General features: G+C 32.3%; 1 protein-coding gene across 1 annotated transcript in view; it reads right to left on the reverse strand.

Moving 5' to 3' along the window:
* Nucleotides 1-1,927: 1,927 nt before the first annotated feature.
* Nucleotides 1,928-24,223, reverse strand: part of LOC107441061 (INO80 complex subunit B) — a 66,264-nt gene continuing 43,968 nt past the window's right edge. Inside the window, exons 8-9 of the mRNA XM_087161884.1 lie at nucleotides 20,516-20,634; nucleotides 1,928-2,308 (exon numbers count right to left, since the gene is read on the reverse strand). Coding sequence (XP_087018010.1) covers nucleotides 2,149-2,308; nucleotides 20,516-20,634 — 279 coding nt within the window. The 3' untranslated portion in view covers nucleotides 1,928-2,148. The remainder of the gene's footprint in view (nucleotides 2,309-20,515; nucleotides 20,635-24,223) is intronic.

Here is a 24,223-nt window from a genome sequence, read left to right on the forward strand (position 1 = left end):
GAGCGGCCTAATTGACAAGCTCATCACTCGGGTCCACTGGTCCCAACACTTCCTCACAACACAATCAGAGCGGCCTAATTGACGAGCTACTCGCCTAGCTGACCACTCAGCTTCCATCATCCCGACGATTCTCCCCCTCTCAAACTGCGACAACTGCTCATATTGTCTTCGAACACGGTGTAATGGCACATCTACCTCAGCTCTTCCTTTGTAAATGATTCAGCACATTCAAATAAGCTTTCGTTACCTGTTTTATACTCCACAGAGTACGACGTTCAACGCCCTCTACCGGCTATATGTATTGCGCAATCACGCTGCTTTTCTAATCATTTGCATAACTCCCCGACATGTACCTTCATTGCAAGTTTCGTTACGATACCGCAATTATTTCTTGGTGCGCTAATTTTTTTGTCCATGAGTGTATAATACGTGGTCCAATTAAAATATTATGGGTCAATATTAAAGACTCATATCGCGCCTTGCATTAGATAACATTGAAAAATGTTTTTTAATTTTTAAAGCTCTTTAGAAGGTGAATTTCCTCATTTTAAGCTTTTGAGAACACTTATTTTAGATATACAAACGTAGTAAAATACAGGGCCACATTGTGTACCCTGTTTTAATGCTATTAATAATTGCGAATTTACTTGTTTTAATGCACTATTTTAAATATACATAGTGTACCCCCTATGGGGTCTATAACTATTTCCTGTGGTAGGGTACACTATTACCCTGTAATTTAATACGTGGACCAATTAAAATATTATTTGTCAATATTAAGGTCCGATATCGGGCTTTACGTTAACATTGAAAAATGACTTCGCTACATAATTTTAAATGGTTTTAGAAGGCGAATTTCCTCATTTTAAGCTCTTCCGAACACTTGTTTTAGATACGCATACATAGTAAAATACAGATCCTCATTGTGTACCCCCTAATTGACCTATAATTATTTCCACTGATAGGGTACACTATTACCCGGTAATATAATACGTGGTCCAATTAAAATATTATGGGTCAATATTAAGGTCTGATATCGCGCCTTGCATTAGTTAACATTGAAAAATGTCTTTGAATTTTTAAAGCGCTTAAGAAGGCGAATTTCCTCATTTTAAGCTTTTCAGAACACTTATTTTAGATATACATACATAGTAAAATACAGGGCCACATTGTGTACCCCTTAGTGGGTCTATAATTATTTCCTTTGGTAGGGTACACTATTCATACCGGCCAAATGTATACCGGGCAGTGGCACTTAACCTTAAAAAAACATCAGTGTAAGGTATACCGGGCAGTGGCACTTAACCTTAAGTGGCTCGGTATATCCTACACTGATGTTTTTTTAAGGTTAAGTGCCACTGCCCGGTATACCCTACACTGATGTTTTTTTAAGGTCAAGTGCCATTGACCGGTATATATTTGCCCAATAATCCAAACACTGATGTTTCCTCTACTCTATCGTCAGTAAGTATTAAAATACAGAATAAATATATCAAATAAATATAATAATATCAACGAATAAATTAATATAAAATTGGATATAACAAATATTTCGGACATTCACCAAAGCGACTATGTGATTGTTGACATACACCGGCGAGGGTCCGAATGTACAAGAATGTAATGAAATATTCGATCTTTCACCTACGTACTTGGTGTTTGTCAACAACCACGTATTTCGGTCATTCGCCGTAACATATATATACAATAGTGTGTTGAAAAGCGTTAAAATGAAGAAATTTGAAGCCAATATATTGTACAGTCTTATAAGAGTTTGAGTAAATCTACTATAAAAAATTTTAAATAATTTCTCACTAATCTTAAAAATTTGTTTAAATTTACAGTGAATAAACAATATAACAAACAGGCAGTGTTCGTCATAAAAATTAGAATTCAAACGCATGTGATTGTCATGTAAATAACGCCATTTCGGAAAGCTAATAACATTCAATTTATATAATGTTTATAAGATTCTTTGCCATATTAAAAATAAATTAATGTAACTCAATTATGTCGACAAAACAACAATTACTATCAGATAATACAAACATAAGAGCAAAATAAAAAGATACAAAGGGGAACATACTAATTATGTAAATAAGTTTATTTACATAAAAGTCTTTTCTCAACATAATGAGTATTGTAGCATTAGAAGGAAGAAGCTTTTAGTGGGGAACCATCAATAATTAACTTCAGCATATTCTTTTCATAGCATGCCAAACTGCATAAGGGAACACCTGTTTTAGAACAAGAGTATTTTTTTCTATTTTTGCAGTTGTCTACAGAACAGTATATTGGTTGAGGTGGCCTGAAAATAAAAAGAATTATCTCATACAGTTTTAATTTGCATTAAACAAAATAAAAACTTAAAGCCTTTTATGTCAATTTGCATTAAAATAAACATTCTTTTAAAAAAGGAAACATTAATTTAAAATAAGGAAAGATTAAATATGGGCCGGCCAGGTGGCCGAGCGGTTAGAGCACCTGCCTGCGAAGCCATTGGCTGCGGGTTCGAATCCCGCTCTGGGCATGGATGTTTCTCTCCCTCTTTGTGCTGTCCTCTGTTGTGTGTGATGTGTGAATGTGGCCCACCCAATAAACGCGAATGTGGTTCACAGGTGCCCACTGGGTAACGCTAAATGAGTATCGATTCCGGCATCTTCATAGGCAAAGATTCAAATAGAGTGGGGAAAAAAAAGATTAAATATTTCAGATTCTTACGTATAACCCCTGTGGCAGTGCTCAAAACACTTCTGCAAGATACTTTCAATAATAACAGATGTATGTTACTAATTTAGTGTAAGAAAAACAATTTTTAAAAAAATCAAATTGAATAATTTTTTATTCTAATATTATGGGCTATATTCTCGCATTTTTGTTGGAAGGGGAACATACTAATTATTTCCTTCATCGCATTTTACAAATCCGCCGAGTGTAGGGGGCAGGGAACTGTCCTTGCATCAGAAAGGTTCTGCGTTCCAATCCCGGGCAAGGTATGGATGTTCTTTCCTTCTCTGTACTATCTGTCTTTACTGTGGGAGGGACATTGGCCCACCTAATATGGTGCCCCTGTAAGAGAGGTCAACAAAATTGCCTGAATTGACAGATGTTAACACAGGTGGGCATTAGGAAGAAGAAGAAAAATTTGCAAATCATCAAATTACAAAAATTAAATATTAAATCTGTAGTAGTATTTACCAAAAATCAGATCGACGACAAATTCACACGAATCGGATTTTTCAGAAATGGGTTGCTCAAATGGATGTTTCGTTTCAAGATTTGATTGTTGTAATAAATAATATCATATAAAAAAATATCGGGTTTTAAAAACTATGCGGAAATCAAATGCAATAACAGCAAAGAAAAAACAGATAGAATCATTGATATAAAAAGTAAATAATCAAATGCAAAATTCAAATTTCCCATATCGCCTGAAATATATCGGGATTTCTAAAAGCCACGTGATATCGGCATAAATTGATATTATGATATCGGCATAAATTGAGCTTCAAACAATAATTATTTAAATGCTTGATTTTATTTTACATGTAAATTTCTGTAGAAAAGAAAACCAAAATTATTTACTTTCCAAAAGAAAAATCATCCTGCAAGAACTCTGTAGAGTTCTGCGTCGCCGCGATTCTGCAACGGGGTGTCCTAAAAAAATCTTCTTTTTTTTTTTTTACCTAGATCATAGCACCTAGAGCATTTTGTATAGTTTATAAAAGAGATATTTATAACATGTACACATTTTTGCAAGTTTATAAGTTAAAAAAAAAACAAATTTCATTAACGTCGAAAAAAATGTCTTAATCTGCTTTACAAGGTGTTTGTATCGCTCTTTTTTCTTCAATTAAATATTGAGAATGCTTTTTGTTAGATTTTTTTCTACCAATTAAAAAAAACTTTGAAATCTAGCTTTTTTATTGACACTATTTACTTTAAAAATAAGAATTTTGATGCGATTAAAACGAATCATTGACGATACCTTTTTAGTAACACAACAAATTTAATAAAATAAATACACACTCCTCTACCAATCTGGTTTCTCTCCCCAGAGAGAGTCTCAGAAGCTTTTTTTGTTAGCTTTGAATCTCACTATCAGCATTTTAGTGAAATTAACCACTTCCCTTTTCTGAAGAACAAAAAATGCTAAAAATCAACATAATTTTATTATTTCATTAATAATACAGGGAACTAAAATTAAACCTAATACACAAGTTTTAAGTTGAATTTTCTTTTTTTTTAATGTATAAAAATCATTTAATTTACTATCAGTTTACTATCCAGAGTTATCAAGGGGAAAAAACTTAAATAACAGTCCTTGTATGATAGTTTTCAAAGCAAGGTTGGTTGATTAAAATTTATTGGCATGGCTATACTGCACCAGCCACTAGATTAAAAAAAAAAAAAACTTTCTTTTTAGAGCAGAACTATTTTTTTTAACAAACGCATTGGGTCACCGATTATTGATTTAAGATCAGGGCTGCCAAAGAGTTTGCTGTTGGTTAAAACATGCTTAATGTCAAATTGCAAACGAGAACAACAAAGTCAGGATCAGCAGTTACTAAATGTTTATGGGTGAAACGGGAGTGACCAATAAGCAGCCTATTAATTACAACTTGGGTTTTGCGATCAACTAATTTGTGGTTTTCTGGGGAGGGAAAAATCTCATGCATTTTATTGTCTATTTGTTTGCTCCAGTGTTCTTTCCAAGACAGCTGTATTTCAAATGTACATATTCGTTTCAAATCCAAATGTGTAAAGAGATTCCTGCATACATTTTGAGTGGTTTTAGCAGCAGTTTCAGGGCAGTCATTCCCGTGTAAGCCAAAATGAGATTGTATCCAGCAAAAGTAAATACTTTATTCTTCACCACATAATTCTGCGAAGCAACTTGGAATTTTCTGCAATACGGGGCTGTGGGAAAAGCTTGAAATAAAACTATAAGAGTCTGTATTAATAATCCACTTGCAGTAAGTTTGGTCAGAAATAAAATTAAGTGATAACAAAATAGCACAACATTCAGCAGTGAAAACTGACGAGTCATGATGTAACTGTTCAGATATAGTCAATTTTCTATGACTACACCACAACCAACATGATTATCGTGCTTAGATCCATCTGTAAAAATTGGTTTAAAATCAATATAATCATTATGATATTCATAAAATTTTTGAATAAAAACACTTGTGCTCCTGTCAGATTTTTTAAAATTATTAAAAACATCTAAGATACAAATTGAAAGAACAAACCAAGGTGGGATTGTCACTGTATTAGTAAAAAAAATTAAAATTTAAAACGTTAAAGTCACTTAAAATGCGGATAATTCTAATTCCAAATGAAGGAAGGTAAGAAGGCCGTGAAGAGAAGTGAGTGATATACTGTGGGTCAGTAATACTTGAATAAAGTGGATGATTTGGACTCGATTTAATTTTAAAATAATAATCGAATGAAATCTAAAGATTTCGCAACTGAAGAGATGGTTCAGAACACAACGTATACAGACTTTCAACTGGCGAGGTTTTAAATGCACCTGATGAGATTCTAAGACCTTGATGATGGAGGGTATTGAGATATTTTAAAACAGATTGACGAGCTGATGAATATACAGGAATGCCATAGTCTAGTTTCGAGCGTATAACTGCACTATAAATTTTAATCATTGTGTACATATCAGCACCCCAAGAGCAATCTGTGAGGACTTTTAGAATATTTAGTGATTGAGACCATTTCTTCTGATGTAATTAATATGTGGCTTGAAGATTAATTTCGAATCAAAAACCAGTCAAAGGTATTTTGTTTCTTCGAAAACCAGAATGACAATGCTATTTAGAGTGATTTCGGGATGAGGATAAAGACCACGTTTGCAGCAAAAATGCGTGCAGTTTTCTGAGGTAAGAAAGTAAAACAATTTTCATTTACCCATTTTAAAATTTTATTTACTGCTAGTTGCATCTGTCGTTCAATGAGTGACATATTTGTTGATCGGTATGCAATTCGGAAGTCATCCACAAATAATTCACCATAAACTGAACCAGAAAGTTTATTTAAAATGCTGTTTATTTTCAAAATGAAAAGCGTGATATTTAAAACACTTCCCTAGGGAAATCCCTGTTCCTGAGGATAGATATTAGATAAAATTGAATTTATTTTTACTCTAAAAGTTCTGTTAGATAAAAAAATTTCAATAAAATGAAACATATTTCCACCAATACTGCAATTGATAAGATCCCGAAGTATTCCGTAGCTCCAAGTTCTGCCATAGGCCTTTTCCATGTCAAAGAAAACTGAAACCAAATGTTGATTTTTTAAAAAGGCAGGGTGAATATCAGTATCTAATTTTATTAAATTATCAATAGTGCTTCGCCCTGTGCGGAAGCCACTTTGATATTGAGTAAGGCAGTGTCAGGTTTCAAGGAAATAGATTAAACTTCAATTGACCATACTTTCAAATATCTTACAAAGGCAACTTGTTTATGCGATAGGCCTATATCTTGAGGTCTCTTCTGGAATTTTTCCAGGCTTAAGAATGGGAATCACAAATGCTGCTGACCAGTTTTGGTGGAAAATTCTCTCTGTCTCATATGCGATTATATAATTACAGAAACTGGTTTAAAACTGTATTTGGTAGATTCTGTAGCATAGAGTAACGAATTCCATCAAGACCAGGCGTTGTTGAATGAGTATTTTTTAAAACATATCGAATTTCATTAAGTGTGAAAGGTTTATTATAATCACTGTTTGAGTTCTTAGGCATCAATTTAACTTTCTTCTTCTTAAGTCCAGGAGTTCTGGAAATTTGGTAATTATTGAAGGCGGTATGAGTAAGTATTAATGGAAAGTGGTCACTATTAAAGAGATGATCATGCACGTGATAATGGATTTTTGGTATTCTCGGACTCTCACTCTGCCCTCCAAGGCATTTTAAGAGGAGACTCCCAACTCATCCAAGATATCATCTTGATCTTAAACGAAATAACCACGGTCCAAAGTACTTGTATCCTTCAATGGATACCAGCACACGTCGATATCGATGGTAATGAGAAAACTGATATCCTGGCAGACTACTCTCTGCTACCTCTCAGAAGCACTCCTGCCCTAAACTGTGCTTGAGCCATTTCCACAACCATAGCTAGATTGAGGACTAAACACATCAAGGGAATGAAAATGTCTCCCGATGGTCATCGAAGCTACAGAAGTTGTCCTCACTGCATCGACACCGAACTCTCTCCCGACCATATCTTTGATTGCCAAGCCATATTGGCAAAGCTCTTCAGGATCCATCTGGATCCCCCGCAGCAACTCCTCTATTCTATAGAGATTATTGATATGGCCAAAGCTGTTTTAGATACTTTTGAACAAATTTAATTTTCCTTGCACTACTGGACAAGACAACAATAACATCATGCACATGAAGTGACCAGTATGGAAGTTGAGATGGACTACAAATAGCTAGATCTTATGCATGCAGGATTTGTTAGATGATATTCATCATCCTAACATTTTTGCGTAGATTGGTATTTTTAACTGTAGATAAATGTTTTAATGCATCTGCAATTTTATTAATTTACTTTAACAAACAACTTATTTTACTTACGCCGTGTATTTTATATGTATTCAGAACTTTTTATTTGATTTCATTCCTACCCATTTATCTAATTTTATTCATACCTTTTATCTGATTCTATTTAGTAACTTATACCATTTTATCAGTTATAATTGTAAGACAAAATGTTGCACGTACTTTGTCTTTTGAACTGTTTTAGACGTATTGTTTGCCACAGCATGTCCTCTTTTGGACCTTGCGCCACAAAACCCTACATTCAATTCCCACAATCCAACAATGAAACTCATAAACAAAACTTGGCAAACCTCCAATCACAGCAGATTATTACATTTATTATTATAATATTTTTTTTGTTTGCTTCCTGCTGAGTAAATACCTGATAAAATAAGAGATACTGATAAATTCTGCTAGGCCCTAGCCCTTCAGGGGGCTTACCTTCTTTAGGTAAAAACAGGAGGTCACACCACGGGGTACCCTAGTGATCTGTCCTCCCTTCGTTTTCCTCTCCCTTTATTCCTCCCCCCCTTTGTCGTGGTTACCAATTTACTGGTGAGGGCTTTTCACCTGTGTTCAATTATCACCCTGATGGAAAGAGACCACCGGCATGTTTGTCGTTCATTGAGACCCATGTCCCTTGAAAGGGGTCACTTACTGGGCACCTCGTTGAGGGTGGAGGCTGCTTCAGGGGTGACTCGCAGGCATTTAATTATCAGTCAGCATTAGCGTTTAAGTAGCGGATTGGTGTCAGAACCAATCTATTACTCGCACCCCCTTAGTTGGACTATGTGGTGGCTGGTGCCGCTGATAGTTGGAATGAGTAATATTCTCTATGGCTGAAAATACTAAGGTGTTCAGTGCCGCACACTATAACAAAAACAGCGGAACAACCCCTCCACCACTTGATAACACTCGCTTTATATCATAAAACTTACAAGTTCTGAAACATCAAACACTTCACTTTCAAAAATGTCACTTTTTATAAATTCACAAAGCCCTCATGCACGCATTAGGAGAGATAGCTTCCATGAAAAGTTTCGTTCCGATGACCTTCTAATTCAAGTTTCAAAGTTCAAAAGTTCAAGTTTCAAGTTCAAAAAACAAGGAACTGTTTTAAAAATGTGCGCAACCATGTACTCATTTGAAGTCCCTTTACATCCCATAAATCACTGAACACATGTTGCGGTGTTATATCTGAATATGAATATATTAATGATTTAAAAGAGATAACAGAAAATTTGCAAGATCAGAATGTTATTGCTGTCCATAGAATAAGGATTCATAGGGATGGTAAACGTATCTCTAGGAAACATCTTATTCTCAAAAATCAGCAAGCAAAACTTACCATATTCCATCAAAATGGCTTATAACAACTGCCCGGTTTCACCTTATACTCCAAACCCTTTGAGGTGCTTCCAATGTCAAATTTTTGGGCATTCCAAAACATCTTGGCGAGGTCGATCTTTCTGTGATCATTGTTCTGGTACTGACCATGAAGACAACGTCTGTCAGTTGCCACCCCTATGCATCAACTGCAGGGGAGCTAATGCTGCATACTCCAAGAGTTGGCCCTAATGTTCCCAGGAAAAGCAGATACAATCTGTAAAAGTTTATCAAAACTTAAGTTTTGATGAAGCTTGCAGAATGGTCACTGCCCGTACTATAAGTCGGGGCATGTCCTATCCCCTGGCTGTGAAGACTTCCCAACGTACAGTCAGCACACAAACAGATACTCCACAGCAAACCACTGTTTAATTTCACTTCACCTACCACTTCATCCATACCCATATCTCCACCACCACAAAAAGCACCCAGAACAACTTCGTCTGAAGAAGATCTCGGACTGCTCATAATCAGTGTTCGAACTCAAAATTCCCACCCAGTCAAAAACCAGGAGTATCTCGTAAGAAAAGAGATTCAAAATTTACTCCATATTAAAAAAAAACTGCTACCAACAATTTTCAACACATGGAAGATGAAATAAGTTTGCATTCATCAGAGGATGAGTCACTATTCAATGACCCTCTGATTGCTATAGCTTCAACATCCAAAACATGTCAATTTCCTTTACATCTTGGAATTGTCGCAGTTTGTGCAATAAGATGTCTGATATCAGAGACATCATTTTTAAATATCATCCTACATGTTTTATGCTACAAGAAACCCATTTATCTCCATCTCACAGTTTTAACATTCGAAATTATGTTTGTCATCAAAATGATTTCGTTGATGGCAATCGACCTACCGGTGGCATCACAATCTTAAACTCCACATATTTCCCCTCATCTCGCTTTTCACTGTCAACTTCATTACAGGCTACTGCTGTTCAAGTTCACTTTAATATTTTTATTACAGCCTGCTCAGTTTATTTACCTCCACATACTTCTATTGCTCAAGTCGATTTAAATTCACTTCTTCATCAGCTGCCTGTTCCATTCATTTTAGTTGGGGATTTTAATGGCCATAGTGAGCTATGGGGTAGTTCTAACTCTAATGCTTGAGGGCGACAAATAGAAAGACTTATCCGGGACAATAATCTATGTTTTCTGAACCAAGGCGAAGACACACATTTTCATGCACCCACACGAACCTTCCATTGCATTATTTGGCCTTTTGTTCACCCACACTACTACCGTTCTCCCAATTTACTGTTCATGACGATCTTCATAACAGAGATCATTTCCCAATTATCATTAATTCGCATTCATCTAGTGTTACGATCACTACCAGACCCACAGTTTTTATCATTGTGCGGATTGGAGTCTATTCTTGCAACTTGCTGGCATTACTGAAGATATGGTGACTGACAACAATATTGACACTGCGGTTGAAAAAATAACTTCGGTAATTATGCTTGCTGCTGAAACCAGCATACCAAAAACTACTGCATCTCAGATTTAGAGCAATTGTACGTAAATAGACCTTCACACATTCGTCCATTTTATTTGCACACTCGCTCACTCATATAGACATTAGTGATTTGCCTTCGCAATCAGTAAATCTTCTTCTTATACTGCCATGGGTCATCTCAACATATCAATTTATTACCCTATCAGGTAGTATAGCCAAATTATTCAACAAAAAATAAGTACTTTTCAAGCACTCAAAAAATATTTTTAAGCACTTCAAAAAAAAATTCTTAATTAGGCAGGGTTGGAAAGTTTTTGACACTTGACGGTTTTATATTGTTTTAACAGTCATGTCAACAAAAAAAACTTTTGGGCTTGTTTTTGACAATTGTCAAAACCACTGTCATGAAATTTTGAATCATGGAAAACGAATTTCATATGCTTCGAACTGGCAATACGCCGAAATAGATTTGGAATTGAATTAATTGTGAAAACGTTGAATAGAACAATATGAACTGTATCTTTTTGCATAATTCGTAGTGAAAATCAACATGGTAAAGGAAAAATCTTATTTTGAAAAAGGGAAAATTAAGCACTTTTTTAAAAACACCATTGAAAAAAGCACCTTTAAGTACTTTTTAAAAAACGCTATGCACCCTGCCCATTTATGTTATACAATCAGACGTGCCAACCTAGCAAAATTAACATTCAGGAGTTTCCCTAACAAGAATTCAGGAGATTTCAGGAGGGGTAAAAAAAGGTGCATGGTATGCAACATTTGGCACTTCTAAGGAATTTTAAGTATAAAATTTATTAAATATAAGAATGCAAGAAATTTTACACACTAATAGAGCAATAATTGTTTAAAAATATTAAATGGAAATAAAATAATTAAACACAGATTTAGCAACACAAAACTATATTAGGTAGATACTCTTTAAATACCATTTCCTTAATAAAACATTATTCAAAAACCCGATACTGTAATAAAAATACACAAAAACTTTTAAAAAATAAACAAATTGAATAAGTATTTTATTTTAAAAAACCAATTCAATACTAATGTCTGTACAATAAAGAACCAATTATCCGGGATGTTCGGGACCATCGCTATCCCGGATGTCTTAATTTCCCGGTTTCCTGGATCGACAAAAAAGTGTCGTTAATCGATGTTTTATCAAACCCAAATTACAAGGAACAAATGTAGACACATTTTAAAGTAAGAGAAAGAAGAAAAGCACTCCTAAATCTAAAAAGGAAAAAAATTGTAGAAAAATAAAATTTAAAAGAATAAAAAAATTTTCAAGTTTAGACAAGAAAAACAAGTTTAAAAAATAATTACGATTCCTAAATCAACTAATAAACAAAACCAATGATTAAATAACGCAATATATTTCATGGGGGGGGCGAAAATAAAAGGAAAACCTATTAATCTAAATAAAAACAACACTTGAAAATTATCGAACCGAAACGATAGTTAAAAAACGGCACTAGCATAAATATTAAAACCTAGAACAAGGCAAGATCAACGGACTTAAAAAAAAAAAAAAAAAAAAAAAAACTAATGAAAAAATTTGGTAATACAAATAATTTTATTGAGTGCAAAATTTATCATGAAAAAGAAAAAAAAAACGTAGTGGAATCAGAAAAACGAAACTGCAATCTGCTTCATAAAATAATTGTATGCTTAAATTAATAAACAATTCTCCTTTTTTTTTTTTTTTTTTTTTTTATAAAAACGCGATTTTTAATTAAAGCAGGTGTGATTCCACATCAAGAAAAACTTGCGAATGATACCGCACTTCCAAAGAATCAGAATTTATTCAAAAGAAAAACATTTTATTTTTATTAATCGATGTCAAATAGATAAATATATTTTTCTCTTTCATCTTCTGTTCACTGATATGCATGTGCAATGCATTTTCCCCACCCCCTCGTAAATCAAACTAGCAAACGAAATCATCATGCCACTCCTTTGAGTTTAACGACCTAAAAGAGAATAAAGATCTAAAATCTTCAAGGTCGCGGAAGAAATGACGTTTCTCTGGGTAAACGGGGAAAAAAATTCTTCCCTTCCTCACATTTTCCTCTACTCAACTTCAAGGATTAGTCCAGTTTCCGCTTTTTTTTTCATATCGTTTTAGTTCAAAATGGCGGGAGAACCGAGCAAATTTTTTTTCCGGATTATCTGGATACCAGATAAATGGTTCTCTACTGTATGCATGAAAAAAAGAGTTGCAGACTTAGCTCTCCGCAATTAAGTCTTGCTAAAGTCATTGGTACATGATTTGTTGAAATTGATCCATACTTCCGTTTCGACTTAAGACATCCTTGAATTTTTTTTTTTTTTTAAATATACGAAGACTAAACGAATAATTGATATCACGTTGCTAGTTTACGAGCTTGTTGCTAACCGTGGAAAAATACGCATTAAAAACTATAAAAACAGCAAGATACAATATCAATTCCAACTATTGAGAGTACGAGTTTCCCCACTCCTGAACGGACGTCACTCGATAACGACATGTGACGTCATTGCATTCAACTCCACACGAAAGAAGAATAAGATTTCACCCGCCCCCAGTGTAAGGGGGCGGGTGAAATAGGAGTGTTTTTAGAGGTAACGTTGAAGAGGGGGGAAAATAAGGCATGTTCAGCTACGCTTCAGGCAGATGGTAGTTTGATAAGAGGGGATGGAATTCAAGCTGAAAGAAAAACTTACCTTCGCACTCGCGGAAAAATTAGGTAATTTTGAGTTTGGCCGTCGATCGCAGTAAAATTCGGGAGTTTTTCAAATCAATTCCGGAGGGCGGGAGAATAACTCAAAATTCGGGAGACTCCCGCAAAATGCGGGAGAGTTGGCACGTCTGATTGTTACAATAAAGCCAATGTTGCACTCTGCATCTTCCAACAACTCTTCACTGAACATCGTAATCAATATTCTGAATACGTGTCAATTTTTACAGACAGTTCAAAAACTGCTGGATATGTTGGCTGTGGTTTCGTCATTGCTGATGAAACTTATAGCTATTAAATACTAGATATTTGCTCCATCTTTACTGCTGAAGCTTTTGCCATCCTTTTGGCACTATGACTGATTTCCTTGTGCTCTACACCGAGGTATTGTATTTACTCCGATAGTATGAGCGTTTTGAGCCAGTCAGATAAGATAATCTTTGCAGTGAAAATCATTCAATTTTAGGTTTTATTATTCATTAGCTGATTACACAAAAATGGGCTTTGTGTAATGTTTTCTTTTGTGCCGAGTCACGTTAGCATACCAGGAAACTGTTAGACAAATAAAGGCTAAAAGGTATAAGGTTCGATCTTCGTCGAAGAGGATGATCTCATGTATTCAACTTGCGTCGGTGACGCCATGGTCTGTGGGGATTGGCCAGTTTCTTTTCATTTGCTGTTGGATCTGTGCGTGGATCATGACATCATCTCTTATCTATGCAAAGAGTATTTAAGCTTCCGTTCAAGCAGATTATTTTGTATTCATTCTTTTCGTTAGTCACTCTGTTTGTGACAGTTTGTTTGCCAATGTTTTTAAAATAAATTTATAGCTTTAGAAACTTCGTTTTCTTATTTGTTTTGTTGACTAACAGATGCAATGATATTCTGCGACAATCTCGAATGTCATGGTTATGGGCCGAGTTTTAGGCATAACTGGGATTCATTTTCTACCATCCTGAATATCAGATTTGCATTAGCCTGTATTAAGTCAAGTCGGAGAAGCTTAAAGATGGGGGCCGTTCCCACCCGTCATACTTTCTAAGTGAATCGACAGCTTAAATCTCAAGTTTGTTATGGTGTACTTCAAGATGCTGTGAAATCGAAAAATAATAGAACACTTTCATAATATGACGCTTCTAAGGAATAATTCTCCAGTTGACAAAATTAACAGTAATAAGCATTTTTAAAAGAACTTTTGTACGGAATATAAGTCAACACATCCAAATTTGATGGCTACTGCTAAAGATTACGAAGTTTTGTATCTATTATGGAACGAGCAATGATAATCCTCTTGTTTTTAGAATCTTTTGAGTTACAATTGTTCGACATGGAATCTTCGAACCAGCCTATAGAGTTCCTGAACTCTTCTCTCTACATGGAAAGAAAATATGAAAGTAATCCTCATGGATCGAGGAGTGTGGAGTTTTATCTCCAAAACTGAGCCTGCCCTACCTTCAGAAGCAAGTCGAAAAGAAAGTCAAGAATACCTCTGGAGGCGGGACAAAGCGTACACATCAATATTTCTCAGTGTCGAACCTGAATACTGATCTCAGCGACAATTAATGATACTGAAGCTTGAGAAATTCTAAAGCAACATTTTGAGCCGACTACGAGAGCAAGAGTGATTCAACTTCCAGACCAATTCTTCGACCTGAAATACATCTCAGAACAAGAAAGTGGAATATTTGCTGCTAGATTAAAGAATCTGGTTTTTCAGCTGAAAGAAGCAGGGCATCCTGTTGACGACCTATACCAAGGATTTCAACTAATAAGCTACTTACCCAATTACTTTCAAGGTATTGTTCAAATTATTTATAGATGGGAGGACATATTTTAGACAAATTACTTAAACAATGTTAGTGATATTGCTTATAATGTTAATTCAAGTTTTAATGAAAAGTTAAGTATAACTAATAAGTTTAAATCTGGTTCTTCTAACAGTAAGGTTCTTCTAACAGGAAATTTAGAATCTGTTAATATTAAGTTTAAATCCAAAACTAGTTATGAAAAATCTAAGATAGGACCTCGTTATCGTTGTAACAAATATGGTCATTTAATATCAGATTGTAAGTAAAAATTAAAGTGTAATTCAAAGAATATAGAGAAAATTTAAACAAAATCCAAATGATAATTCTGATTGTAATGTAACTACAAAGGTTTAATATAATAGTCTTTATAGCATTGAAGCAAATGTTGGCAATGTGCGTCATGAAATTGAGAAAGAAATTTGGCTTTTTGACAAAGCCGCTTTAACACATTTTTGTAATAATTTGGATTTATTCTTTGAATATGAAACTGTAGAAAATACTTCTATGTCTTTAGCCATAGGTGACATTGAAAGCCCAATCTTAGGTATTGGAAAAGTGTAATTTTTTAATAAGGTAAATGGTAAAATGAACAGAGTAACTTTACAAAATGTTATGCATTCTCCTAAACTTAGAAGAAATCTTATTTCTGGTTCTGTAATAGATGAAGCTTGAGGTTATTTTGTGGGTGCTAAAAATTGTATTTCTGTACAAGTTAATGACAGGTTAATGAAAAGATTTTCTATTGTAAAAGAATTAATGGCTTATATTGTTTTAAACCTAATGCTTATACTAAACCTGACAAAGATTTAATTATTGACAAAACTGCTAGTGATGCGAATGAGCAGTTGTTTAACATATCTGTTCAGACAAATGATTTAGATATCTGGCATTTAAGGTACTGCCACAAATTGTGATTATATAACTCAAACAAGTAAAAATTCTAGTGTGAAAGGACTACCTAATCTCAATTTTTCAGATAATAATCGCAAAGAATATAGATTAGCTAAATCTAAAAGAATTTCGTTTAAACCAAATTTAAGTAAAAGGTCTAAGAAGCCTTTAGAACTTTTACATATGGACGTATGTGGTCCGATGTCTGTCATTTCACATGGTGGAAGTCGGTACTTTCTTTCTATCACTGACAATTTTTCAAGGAAAGTACTTATACTTTAAATAGAGTTTGTCATAAAAACCAAATTAAAACTCCCTTTGAATTGCATAGTGGTAGAAACCCACCAGTCACTCATTTGAAAGCATTTGGTTGTTTAGCATTCGTTGGCCAACCAAACAGTTGAGAAATAAACTTCAAATGAGAGAAGCCATACTGAGCACCAAACCTATTAAATGTAATTTTACTAGTTTTAAACCAGAGCATCCTGATTTGGACAAAAGTGATTCAGAAGAAGATATAGATAATTCAAGTATAAGAGAAGTAAAACCTGATTTAATACCATGTAAAAACATTTCGTGGATTAGAAAAGCTGTACCACGTCCAGATAATAGAACAGATATTTATTATAATATTGAAAGACTAAATATGAGATTAAGATCCTATAATGATGTTGAAAATTACTGTAATATTAACAACATAAAATATGATGAGGGTTAATTTGATTTCAGTGGGGGAAAATATTTCTGGTAAAGTTTCAAATTTTCAAGTAAATCATAAAAACATGAAGCAAATCATATTGAAATAAAAAATCCTAAAAATTATAAAGACTGTTTAAAATCTCTTCAAGTTAAAAATTAGAAATTAGCCATGTCTGATAAGAAAACAGATTAGAAATTAGCCATGTCTGAACAGAAAGAAAAGTTTGAGATTTGGTTCCAACTCCTAAAAATAAAAGAATTTTGGGAAGCCCTTGGGCTTATACAACTAAAGTAAATGAAACGGATGAAACTGTAAGATACAAAGCACGTTTAGTTGCCCAGGGATTTAAACAAATACGAGGTGAAAATTGTGATCAAGCATTTAGTCCCATGGTTAATTTTGTTTTTGTAAGAATGTTTTCACAATCCTAGTTTATATGCTATGATGGTATTATTCTCAATTAGATATCAAGTGTACTTATCTTTACGCCAGTTTGAATGAGGATGTATAAATGCATCAACCTCAAGATTTTGTTGATTCAAATAAGCAAGACCACGTTTGTCATTTAAAGAAAACTATTTATGGACTAAAGCAAAGTGGTCGAGAGTGGTTTTTTGAATGGGATAATACACTTGAAAATTTAAAGTTTGTAAGATAAAAGTGGTGTAATTGTACAGATGTAAATAAAAATATAATTCTTATAATTTATGTAGACGACATAATAATTTTTTCTAAAACAAAAGATGAAGTAGACAGTGTTATTAAACTTTTAAGTGATAATTTTGATGCAAAAAGTTTGGGTAAAATTCGTAAGTTGTTAGGTGTTGAATTTGTCCAAAAGGATGGTGAGATGCTAATACATCAAAAGAGTTTGTAACATGCTTTCCAGCTTTAAATGTCCTTTGTCGTTGTTGCCGATTACTAAGGGTAACTTATTATTAAAAGCTGATTGTCTATCTTCTAAAAGCAAAGTGGATGGAACGGCAAAATTGCTGTTTCGGAACATTTTGGGTTGTTTGTCTTATACAGCTAATAGCACAAGACCGGATATTTGCTATGGGTAAATATATTATCGCAATTTCAAGAAAATGCAGGTTTAAAACACTGTAATACTTTATTGATTATGATCAAGATTATTTCTTAATATTGTCAAATATTGAAGAATTAAATGTTAATTGTTACTGTTACTCAGATTTCGCTGCTAACAGGGATGACAGAATATCAGTAGGTGGAATAATATTGTTATTAGATAAAACTCAGATTTCTACAAAACCATTAAACAAAAATGTGTAAGTCTATCTACAATGGAATCAGAGTATGTGATTTTAACTGATGCTGTCAAAGAGGTAATGTAGATTAAACATATAATAGGTGTGTGGAGAATTAGATTTAAAAGACAAATTTAAGTGATTGTATTATATTTAGTGACAATCAATCAGCGATTGATTTTTCACATTCACCTATTGAAAATAGTCAAACCAAACACATCGATGTCAGGTATCATTTTTTAAGAAATTTAACATGTTAGGAGTAAGTTCAACTTAGCGGACATTTTTAAAAAGCCCTTAACTAAATTAGAAATTGTGAAATTTTGTACAAAAGTATTTGTGAAGGTTTAATCTTCTGGTTAGTTTCAGGAAAGAAACAACTTAAGTGTTGGTTTAAAGAAATTAAAAATTTCTTTAATATTTTTTTAGTTTATTAAAGATTTTGATAAACTGTATGTGTATATTTTTTTGTAACAGTTGAAGGCATGAAAAGGGACAGCATGTCAGACAAATAAAGGTTAAAAGGTATAAGGTTTGATCTTTGTTAGTCCCCAGAGGACAATCTTATGCATTCAACTTGCGTCAGTGACGTCATGGTCTGCGGAGATCAGCCAGTTTGGCCTTTTAATTTTCTGTTGGTCGTTCTTGTGTGGATCATGACATCATCTGTTATCTATGCAAAGAGTATTTAAGCTTCCGTCGAAGCAGATTATTTTGTATTCATTAGTCACTCTGTTTGTGACAGTTTGTTTGACAATGTTTTTAAAATAAATTTATTGCCTTAGAAACTTCGTTTTCTTATTTGTTTTGTTGACTAACAGATGCAATGATATTCTGCGACAATCTCAGATGTGAGAAATGACCTGGCTGATTCGGTTGCCCGGTCTGCCACTGATCTCTTCCCATTATTTGTGCCTTTCATGGATGCTAAGCTGCACATTTGAAAATGTATAACATCTTTATGGCATCAAAGGTGGGATATCCAAACTCCCAATAAGCTACATAGTATTAAAACCAATTTGGACCATTTGCCTGTGCTGCACCTGCGTAGTGCAGGCGCTAAACCTACTTGACTGTTAATCGGTTACACCCGGTTAACGCATCGTCATTTACTGTTCTGAGAACCTCCTCCTGAATGCAGTACTTGTAACATTCCTCTCACAATTCATCATATTTTAATAACGTGTCCAAGTTTTAATCAACATAGTTTAAAGTTTTTTGAGAGTTCTATTTTATGCATACAAGATTTGTTGTATGACATTCACCATTCTTACATTTTTGCGTGTCATTGGTATTTTTAACTGCATATAACAGTTTTAACATGTCTACTGTTTTATTAACTTTTGTAAATATCTACCACTTTAGTACATTTTACTCACTTCGTGTATTTTATACTGTATTCATACTTTTAATCTGATTTTATTCATACCTTTTATCTGATCTTATTTAGATCATTTATCCAGTCTTGTTCACTTACTAGTACTGTTTTATCAATTATAATTGTGCTACAATTAAATTTCGTGTCCTCTTAGGCTTTTAAATTATTTTACTGTATCGTTTGGAGCAGCATGTCCTCATTTGAACCTTGTGACACTAAACCCTAAATTCAATCAATTATTTTATTGTGTTGGGGGGGAAATGTACAAATTATTCCTCCTTCTCATCTTGTAAATAATCATAACAGTAAAAAAAATGATTAAAAATCATGAAATCCGTAGTAGTAATTGCCGGAAAAAAAAGATTGACAAAAGCAAGTAAATTAGACTCATCAAAAAGGGGTTATTTAAATACGTGTTTCGAGATTAGGTTGTAATAAATAATATTGTATAGTAATATCCGATTTAAAAACTAAGCAGAAATCAATAGCAATAAAAGCCAAAAATCAATAGAACCAGTGTCTTAAAAAGTAAATACTCAAATGCAGGATTAGAATTTTCCATATTGTTTGAAATATATCAAGATATTTAAAAAACCACATGAAAATCAATATCAATAACTGCCGATAATAGAGTCTTAACATTACGTCGATTTACAATACTATTGGTGTAAATTGAGCGTGCCAAAAATTGATAATCTAAATGCTTGATTCAAATTTTATGAATAAATTTCTGTAGAAAAGAAAACTAACATTTTTCAAAAGAACAATCTTGATGATACACGGTCTATACATTAAGTGTGTTTTCAAAAGTGTTGCCCTGCCAAAAACAGAATTGTTGCTAAGTTAAGGAACAGTATTTTAAAAAGCTCACTTTTCTTTCACTTATTTTACTAATGTTTATCACGACATCTGTGGGATGTAATTAAAGATTATTTATTGCAACTTAAATTGTGCAAAGATATAGAAAACCGCATCATTTCGGAATTTTATAAACAACCTAATTTTCGTTTTTTTAGCGAAATGTTTTCATTAACAAGATACATTTATCTTTTTGGTAGAATGCACACCATACAAGATAAAAAACATTTATCACTTTCAGGAGGCAGTAAAAAAAAAATCAAACTACTTTTGAAATCAGTCTAATTAATTGTGATAATAAGCATTGCTGGTCTTCTTTAAATAGGTACCTAATATACCAAGATAGAAATAATATGAAAAATTCGATGGCAATAATAATAGAAATAAATCAAACAAAATTTTCAAGATTGTAAAAAAAGGAAAATTCTTAGAAACTACTTTGATAGATGAAATAACTTACTCTTTGGCAATTTGACTTTTTAGTGGATATTGAAAACCAAGAGGAAATGATAATGATCGATCTTTTGTGATGCTATCAATGTATTTCATTTTCAAAACATCAGACTTTTTTACCATTTTCTGCATTGACAAAAAAATGATTAGAATAAAGTATAATAACTTCAAAAATCAATTACAAAGATCTCAATTTATCATTTTGTTTCTTCATGTTCATTTTCTAATTGAACAATCCCATTTTCACAGCCAGTTAAAGACAAACTTTCTTGAGTTAAAAAAGATGTGAACTCCTTAGTAACCTTTTTTCTTTGTAATCAAACAATTGAGTATTATTTTTTATCACCCCCCCCCCCAAAAAAAAAGCTTGATCTATTCTTTTCCATGTGCAGCGTTCCCATGTCCACACACTATTCTTTTCTTTTAGAATACTTTACACTCCTCGTGGAGTATCCTTCTAGGAAAAAGGAAGAATATATAAATGATAAAAAGGACTTTTCTTCAACTTGCCGATAGCCCTCTAACAGTCACCCTTGTTTCTCTAAAATTTCCTACCCTCGATGCATAGTCTCATTCTAGGCGATAAAAGAAAGATTTTTGTTTTAAAAATTCTTGTAAGACTGAAGAATTGTCTCGCGAAACATTTGCACCAATGCCGCATCTGCAGTCTTTGTAATCTGGGAAAGGTGACGACCTCTCGTGAATCACAATGCCTTTTGAATACTAAAGTTGCTTCTCCACATGGTTCTTTACATTTATTGCTGTTCTTTAATCATTATTAGAAATAAATATTAATATTGAAATACTATTAAATAAATTGCTTTAATTAATTTTTCTGTTGTATGACACAATTAACCTTTGGATTTAAACTAGAAGATACAGGATTTTTTTTCTAAACCAATTTAAATCATAACTTTATTAAATGCATGAGAAGCTATTTTGAAGGTGTTGTTTGTTTTTCAAGAAGGGAAAAAGCTACAAATTTCATCTTTTTTTCTTTTTTTTTAATTTTTAATTTATTTACTCACAAAAGCCTTCATTTAACTGCATATTAGGTAATAGCCTATTGATACAAATAAAATTTAGTGGTACCCATAATTTTATATGAAACCAGTATTAAATTTCCTCATTTAAATGATTATTTATGGTTGCCAATCCTCGCTAAATTGCATGAAGAAGATAAGAAAAAGTTATTTTTAAGAAACTTTTCACAAGATAGAATGAAATTTTAAAATTTTGTAAAAACATACATTTAAGATTTGCGTCCCCTTATAATTGAATTACCAATTATAGGAATTGATTGGAACCAACGTTTTAAAAAACTATTACTTCATTAATTAAAAATTTCAATACAAAAATAACCACTCAAAAAAAAAAATTTTTAATCAATTTTTCAAAATCTACATTTTATAAAAAAAATAGATTAAAATAAAAAGAGGCTCAATGTGTTAATGGTTTTATCATTCTATTTAACATGCTCTTCTTCTAACTAGAACTTGAAATGCTAATTATTTTGAAAAATCAAATTTGAAAAAATAATAATTTAAGTATGCAAATTTGTTAAACTTTACTATATAGTAGAAAAGTAAATTCATCTATTACTAAGTATGTAAATTTAAAAAACTTTTTAGTATGCAGTCATATAAAGTAATTCATTTAAAAATAATTTTAATGTTTCGCTAAAAAATCAAAAGCAGTGCAATTTCTTCAACTGATTTATGAAACTTTATATGCGAGTAAAACTTTGAGTTTAACAAGATTTTTTTAGAAATTTATTTTCTTTGAAATCTCAAATCGTTTATAAACTAAATAAATCCCATCGCTTTAAGAAACTATACTAACTTGTAGTCCAGTGTTTAAGTAAATATTGTTGCTTGTAGGTAAATTCTTATTTGTAATATTAACATACAACCAATATGTAAAAAAAAAAACACTTTTGTAAACATGATAAAAATTTAACATTAAATTTAAAAATTTAAAAGATATTAGGAAAAAACTTTTTATGCTACTAGCAAATTGAAGAATTTAATCTTCATTTTTAACAGTTACTACTTAACACTTTTTTAAATTCAAAATTATTTGTTAGAAATTTGTGATAAAAAATATTATTCTTTATTATAGCACTTCTAAATTTTTCGATCAGAATTTTTTAAAAATTTATAAACGTTTCAAAAAAATTAAATATAAAAAACAATTGACATATTTTGTTATAAGAAGACAAAATTGAATCTGAAGTTCAGTATTGTTCTTTTTGTTTCTTTAAAAAAAAAATGACAGATAAGTCGTTATTCTGAAGTATAGAACTTCATTATTTTTAGTACGGGTATTTTCCCCAGGTGTTGGAAAATCCTAGTTTCAAATGTATCATAAAAAATTCATCTATTTGTGGTATTGACCACCAACAGGAGAAAGGAAAGATCACCTCATACCTTTCTGTCAGATAAGGGCAAACTATGAACTCTAGGAAAATTTGAAATTACTCATTGACATTAATAAAAAAAATCTACTCTCATTGAAAATACTAGTGACACGTCAGGTGGGTGGTATCTTCGCAATTTTGATACATGAACTGTATTTTCTTTGTAATGAATATTCTGTTTATTTTGTAATTAAAATTTTTCAAGAATTAAGTATGAATATTGAGGTAAGCATTTAAAATGTTTATACACAATGGTATCATTAGAAGAAAATTCGATATGAGTGAGTCATAATTTTTTTTCACGATATTGCTTTGTTCTTTCAGCAGCAATTTTTCTTGTTGGTGGGTAAATTTCTTCTGATAAAGGTTGATTAAATGGGACAGTGCCAAGCATTTAATAAGATGGTGGAAATTTAGTTACCGAATGTGGAGATAAATTATATTCTTCCGTTACTTCTTTTAATAATTTATGAAAAGGAATTTTTTTTTTTTGAAGAACCATTCATTTTACATTTTAAATGTGTTACAATTGTTCGAACTAAATATTGATCATTTCCATTAGTTTCGGGTCTATGGGCTGTAGTTAATAATTGTTTAATTTTGCAATGCTTAAGAAATTTTCTAAAATGGAACGAAGTAAATGCTGCATTTGGGTCACCCGCATTTAGGAGTTTAAATTTGAAAAATTCGGTGCAAAAAGTTAATATAAGTGTCTGATTTAGATGTAAAAGACCACATATATCGAATGTGGTGTCCAATTAAATATATTAAAATTGAATTATAATAATTAAAAACACTATCTATTGTAACTATTTGAAAAGGTTTATAAACTGTGACTGAAGAAAACCATTTTTATCTAGTTTTTTTTATTTATTCGACAATGTTTAATAAAATTTGTTATATCTAAAGTAATATTTTCTGAATAATAAACAGGAGTTAATTGTTTTTCGAATCTCTGGGTGACCAAATATATTCTTCAAATAATTCATGTTTTCACATGATTCCCACTCATTTAACAAAGCAAAAATTAAGCACTTTTAAGGACTTATTTTTTGAAAACCTTAAAAATAGTATTATTGTTCATTATCGAATATACATATACCACCAGTGACAAGGCCAATTTTTAACCTTCCTTAAAAAAAGAAATTTAATAAATAAAAATAAATAAAAAAAATTTCTTATTATAATGTACGTACTGATATAATTGTATTAATTAACAGGGCTGATATAATTGTATTAATTAATGTACTGATATAATTGTATTAATTAACATACTGATATAATTGTATTAATCAT

The sequence above is a fragment of the Parasteatoda tepidariorum genome, chromosome 4 (assembly GCF_982258835.1).
Source record: "Parasteatoda tepidariorum strain Cologne lab strain chromosome 4, Ptep-v5.0, whole genome shotgun sequence".
NCBI lineage: Eukaryota > Metazoa > Arthropoda > Arachnida > Araneae > Theridiidae > Parasteatoda > Parasteatoda tepidariorum.